The 5993-nt window shown below is 41.6% G+C and overlaps 1 protein-coding gene across 1 annotated transcript; it reads right to left on the minus strand.

Annotated features, from left to right (window-relative positions):
* Positions 1–957: 957 nt before the first annotated feature.
* Positions 958–4637, minus strand: LOC127849680 (prestalk protein-like). The gene is made up of 4 exons (XM_052382427.1): positions 4631–4637; positions 2469–3617; positions 1587–2099; positions 958–1541 (listed from the first exon to the last, which is right to left on the minus strand). Exons 1-4 carry the CDS (start codon positions 4635–4637, stop codon positions 958–960), a joined length of 2253 nt encoding a protein of 750 aa, XP_052238387.1.
* Between the last annotated feature and the right edge of the window lie 1356 nt (positions 4638–5993).

Below are 5993 nucleotides of genomic sequence, written 5' to 3' on the forward strand. Positions count from 1 at the left end.
GCAGTGTCATCCCTGATTAGCCTGTGCAGTCCGTTGTTGTTGTTTTTTCAATTTAAAACCAAAACTTACACTTCTGTAATTGGGTGATTTTATTTGAATAGATTTAAATATCTCCGAAAGCGCGTTTTCTCGTTCTAGGATGCCAGCGGTACATCCGGCGACCTTCAACACTGGCGCAGGATTAAAGGTCGTGGGAACCGAAAAAAATGCGCTGTTCTCATTGGTTACCAGTCTTACTTTTAGTAAGTTCAACTGGCTACTTTTTCCTATTTCAGACGCGAAAAAGGCACTGGGTTATCATTACAAAAGAGAACATAATAGAAATGTACTGCAATAAATATTTTATTTCATTCTAAACCTACATGATATATGTGTCTTATTATTCATATTAATGTTTTTTAAAGTAAGAAAATGCAAGTTCCTTATTCGATATGAATAAGGAATAAGGAACCAGTTCCTTATTCTTTATTCAAACCGAATAACGAACTAGATTATCATTAAATAAATCAAAGTAGAAATGTACTGTGATTAATATTTTTTATACCCAACATACATTTACAATGATTTTCGTTGATTCATTTGTCGCGTTGGTTCATTATAATTTATAATCTGTAGAAGGAGCATTCCAGTTCCATGTGAGCACGTTTACATGTCATCATCATGAGACCGAAAATATAACTTAATTAAATTTCAAAATACAGTCGGGTTTATTTCGTAGGCAATAGGCTGTAGGTAATGTTGTGCAAACTTTTGTATTTTGATATCGCAGACTTATAACATGAATTGCATTTCGAAGGCAAACACCTGTGTTTCTGCGGTTCATGCAAATTCACTTACATGGTTGCATATTAATTATTATTGCTTAATTAAATAATATCAGAAATATAATGAAGATAATTATGTTTATCAAACTGTATTTGAATTGAATAACACAAGTGCACAAACAATGTTTACGAGTTAGTCTTTTATCTCCTGAATGCAACATAATCGTTTTAATACTGCACGGATTCTTTTTAGGAGTTGCCGTCCTGTGCCCGACGCATTCTTCTTAGTAAAGCCACTATTGGCGTCTTCCTTTAATGGCTGCAGGTTCTTGTCATCAACTAGTATCATGCAATCCTGAAGCCCGTTGTCATCATCATTGCATCCCATGTCATCAACGATGCCATTGTCAGTACCATTGCAGCCCTTGCCATCTGCACATACCTTGTCATACGTTAGGCCCTTGGCATCTGTATAGCCATTGTCATCTGCGCACCCTTTGTCATCTGCACCGTCTTTCTTATCTACGCAGTCTTTGTCATCTGTGCAGCATTTGTCATCATCTGCGTAGCCTTTGTCATCTGCGCATCCCGTTTCATCTGTGCAGCCTTTGTAATCTACGCAGCCTTTGTCATCTGCGCAGCCCTTGTCATATGCGCAACCCGTGTCATCGGTGCAGCCTTTGTCATCTGCGTAGCCTTTGCCATCTGCGCAGCCCGTGTCATCTGCGCATACCATATCATCTGCGCAGCCTTTGTCATTTGCGCAGCCTTCGTCATCTGCGCAGCATTTGTCATCTGCGCAGCCTTTTTCATCTGTGCAGCCTTTGTCATCTGCGCAGCCTTTTTCATCTGCGCCGCCCGTGTCATCTGTGCACCCCTTGTCATCTGCGCAGCATTTGTCATCTGCGCATTCCTTGTAAGCTGTAAGATTCTTGCCATCTGCGCAGCCTTTGTCATCTGCGCAGACCTTGTAATCTGTGCGTACCTTGTCATTTGCACAGCCTTTGTCATCTGCGCAGCCTTTGTCATCTGCGCAGCCCGTGTCATATGCGCAACCCGTGTCATCGGTGCAGCCTTTGTCATCTGCGTAGCCTTTGTCATCTGCGCAGCTCGTGTCATCTGGGCATACCTTGTCATCTGCGCAGCTTTTGTTATATGTGCAGCCTTTGTCATCTGCGCATCCCTTGTCGTCAGCACAGCCTTTGTTATTTGCGCAGCCTTTATCATCTATGCATCCATTGTCATCTGCGCAGCCTTTGTCATCTGTGCATACTTTGTCATCTGTGCATACCTTGTCGTCTGCGAAGCCTTTGTCATCTGTGCAGCCGTTGTCATCTACGAAGCATTTGTCATCTGCGCAGCTTTTGTCATCTGCGCAGCCTTTGTCATCTGCGCAGCCTTGGTCATCTGCACAGCCCGTGTCATCTTCGCAGCCTTTGTCATCAGCATAGCCTGTGGCATCTGTGCAGCCTTTATCATCTGCATAGCCGTTGTCATCTGCGCAGCCCGTTTCATCTGTGCATACCTTGTCATCTTTGCAGCCTTTTTCATCTGCGCAACCTTTGTAATCTGCGCAGCCTTTGTCAACTGCGCAGCCTTTGTCATCTGCGCAGTATTTGTCATCTGCGCAGCCCGTGTCATCTGCACAGCCTTTGTCATCTGCGAAGCTCTTGTCATCTGTGCAGCCTTTGTCATCTGCGTAGCCGTTGTCATCTGCGCAGCCCGTTTCATTAGTGCATCCCTTGTTATCTGAGAAGCCTTTGTCATCTGCGCAGCCTTTGTCATCTGCGCAGCCCTTGTCATCCTTGTCATCTGTGAGACCCTCGTCATCTGCACAGCCTTTGTCATATGCGCTGCCTTTGTCATCTTCGGAGCCTTTGTCATCGGCAAAGCCTTTGTCATCTGCGCAGCCCGTATCAACTGTGCAGCCCTTGTCATCAGTGCATCCCTTGTCATATGTGAGACTCTTGTCATCTGCGCAGCCTTTGTTATCTGTGCAGCCCGTATCATATGTGCATCCCTTGTCATATGCGGCGCAGCCTTTGACATCTGCGCTGCCTTTTTCATCTGCGCAGCCTTTGACATCTGCGAAGCTCGTGTCATCTGTGCAGCTCGTTCCATTTGTATATTCATTGTCATCTGCGCAGCCTTCGTCATCTGCGCTGCCTTTTTCATATGCGCAGCCTGCGTCATCTGTGCAGCCCTTTTCATCAGTGCAGCTCTGGTCATCTGTGCAGCTCTTATCATCATAATTGCAGCCCGTGTCATCATCGGTGCAGCACTTATCATTATCATTGCAGCCCTTTTCATAATTGAAGCCCTTTTCATCTGCGTAGCCCTTGTCATCTGTGAAGCCCGTGTCATCTGCGCAGCGCTTGTCATCTAGGTGGCCTTTGGCATTATCAATGCAGCCATTGTCATCTCTGGAGCCCTTTCCATCAATGCAGCCCTTGTCATCTGTGCTGCCCCTGTCATCAGCAGTGCAGCCCTTGTTATCGTCGTTGCAGCCCGTGTCATCAGTGCACTCTTTGTCATAAGTGCGGGCCTTTTCAACAGGGCTGCCCTTGTCATCGATGCAGCTCTTGTTATTAATGTAGCCCTTGTCATCTGTGAAGCCCTTATTATAATCATTGCAGTCCTTGTCATCAATGCAGGCCTTGTCATCTCTGCAGCCCTTGTCATCTTTGCGGCTTGTGGCATCATCATTGCAGCCTTTGTCTTCTGCGGCGCACGTGCCATCAATACAGCCCTTGTCATCTGTGCTTCCCTTGTCATCAACAGTGCAGCCCTTGTCATCAATGCAGCCCTTGTCATTTGTGCAGCCCTTTCTGTTGTGTTCTTTTCTGTTCTGCTCTGTGAAATTAAAAGGACAGCTTTTGTTTGTATCAAAAGGTGTTAAAAAGAATTGGAACCTGAAGGTAAGATGTCGATTTATCATTTGATAAATAAGCATTTCAACTCTTCATTGGTTATTGTCGACTCAGGCAGTACTTAAAAGTACCTCTGTTTCTCTTAAATCTACTTCCATAAACACCTTGTATGGAAAATTCGTTTAAAAGTACCCGGCCATACGTTTTAGTATATTTTCCATACAATGGGTTCTTTGTAGTATATTTATGAGCATCCGGGGTAGTTTTTAAGTAAAACCTATGCCGACAATTAGAAATCGAGCCATGATAAATCGAGATAGGGCCGGGTTTTAAATAGCGATTATAAGGAATGCCGGAGTTTGACTTAAACATTAATTTTCTAATTAGCTTACGAAAGAACAAATTGGAAACGCAATACTTGGAAATAATCAGAAAATCTGATTAAAGGGGCCTTTTCACAGATTTTGGCATGTATTGACTTTTGTCATTTAATGCGTTATATTGATTAATGTAAAAAAAGGATCTAAAAAGCTCCAGTAAAACAACTAGAATAAAATTAAAGAAAGAAAAAAGGAACCCTCAACTGGGCTAAAACCACTGACCCCTGGAGTAAAAGACTATCGCTTAGACCACTCGTTCATCCGTGCTCATACAACGAGTGATGTATTTTATACTTTATATAAGCAATCCTCGTCGTAATATAACGACAACAACAGAACTCTCCAAATTATTCAATCGTTTCGCGTTGCAACGCTTTATAATTTTCAGGTTTTTAAATCGTCAAAAGATGCGTATAATGGATATTTTAGAGCATGGTAAACGTTCAGTTTTACTGTTTCCTCACAAATATTATAATTCAACGAAAAGTTGCGAATCTGAAACATTTTTATATTTTGTCAATTTACCATAATGTGAAAAGCCTCCTTTAACGGTTTTCGAGATAACGTCGATGAACTGAAGTTATACGTTTTTAACGAACGGGGAGTTGGTCGTTACTTCCCATTCTGAAAGTATCTAGTAAGTGGGACACGAATAAAGTTGCATCAGTGGAATACAATTAAGAATTAAGACTTAAAGATTATTTTCGGCGCCTCATCGAGACACGAAATAACGATATTTATTTTAAAAATACTAGATAGGTATCTTTTAAAATAAAAATTATAATGATATCGCATGAACATCGATTAAGACGATAAATTTGCATTCTATTGAAGTGTAAACGCGGAATTATTAAACATTTAATCAAAGATCTACGATAAAACTTACTCTTTATCCTGCGACGCGGCCTGGCGCATAGAAATCCTTTTTTTGTAGCCTATTCGAGTACGTAGTTCTGCACTCGCCGTCGTACTATTGGGTACATCTCACTGCACTGTCGGACCGTATTTGGTACAAAAACGAATATGGTACATTTGTACCATATTCGGCCGAATATGGTACAAATGTACCATACTCGGACCGAAGATGGTACAATTTTCGACCGAATATGGTACAAACATTGTACCATATTCGGTTGGAATAAGTTTTTCTATGCTCGCCAAAACGTATTTGGTACATACCAAAAAAACTCATAAAAATGAAAATGGCCTACGTATATGGTACATAAATTATGTATTTCTTAATAAATGAAATAGTCTGCCGATGTGTAAACTTTTTTTCAAACTCAAATACATTGTATTAACCTAATATTGGAAGTGACAAAAGTATCATCATCATCATCATCATCATCATCATCATCATCATCGTCGTCGTCGTCGTCGTCGTCGTCGTCGTCGTAACTAGCAGTAACAGAAACAGCTAACCTAACCACACTTTACATGGATTTTGCTGGTTGTATAACTGTTCCGCCGGCTAGCTCAGTCGGTTGCGCGTCAGATTGGCACGCAGGCGGCCTGGGTTCGATTCCCGGGCGGGCCAGATACTTTCGTGGAGATCATTAATAGCAATTTTCAAATTTTTAAAACTTTTTTTTTCGAAAGTGTATTTTCACCAAAATCCGATTTAAGAGATTTTGAGCTCTTTTAAATGAATATATCTCTCCAAAAATAAGGATGTTTGACTGGCTGCTTTAGACAGGTGTGACTGTATTCCTAAACATTACTTTGTAAAGTTGATTTGTCGTTCCGACGTCATATTGCTGAGAAGCCGACAAAGCTTTGAAGTTTCCGATTTTTTCTTTGATAACGTGCCGCTTTAAAAAGGCGGGAATTTTGCACACGAGTCTTACTCAGAAGTCAGTAACCATATTTGACTTGGCGGTCGGCAAGAAAAGTTGTGATTTTCGACTAGAAAGAATTGAAATCCAAACTTTCTTCAAACTTTAAAAGAATTCTTGACAGTAAGTACTGTACATAATTTT

The sequence above is a fragment of the Dreissena polymorpha genome, chromosome 11, assembly GCF_020536995.1.
Source record: "Dreissena polymorpha isolate Duluth1 chromosome 11, UMN_Dpol_1.0, whole genome shotgun sequence".
In the NCBI taxonomy this organism is placed as follows: Eukaryota; Metazoa; Mollusca; class Bivalvia; order Myida; family Dreissenidae; genus Dreissena; species Dreissena polymorpha.

What these genes read in the sequence shown, in the direction of transcription:
- LOC127849680 (XM_052382427.1), bottom strand. An exon ending in GGGCTGCGCAGATGACAACG is followed by an intron (nt 2,100 to 2,468) that starts GCTACGCAGATG and finishes AATGCTTCGTAG; the next exon opens with ATGACAACGGCTGCACAGAT. An exon ending in AGGCTGCGCAGATGACAAAG is followed by an intron (nt 1,542 to 1,586) that starts GCTGCACAGATG and finishes AATGCTGCGCAG; the next exon opens with ATGACGAAGGCTGCGCAAAT.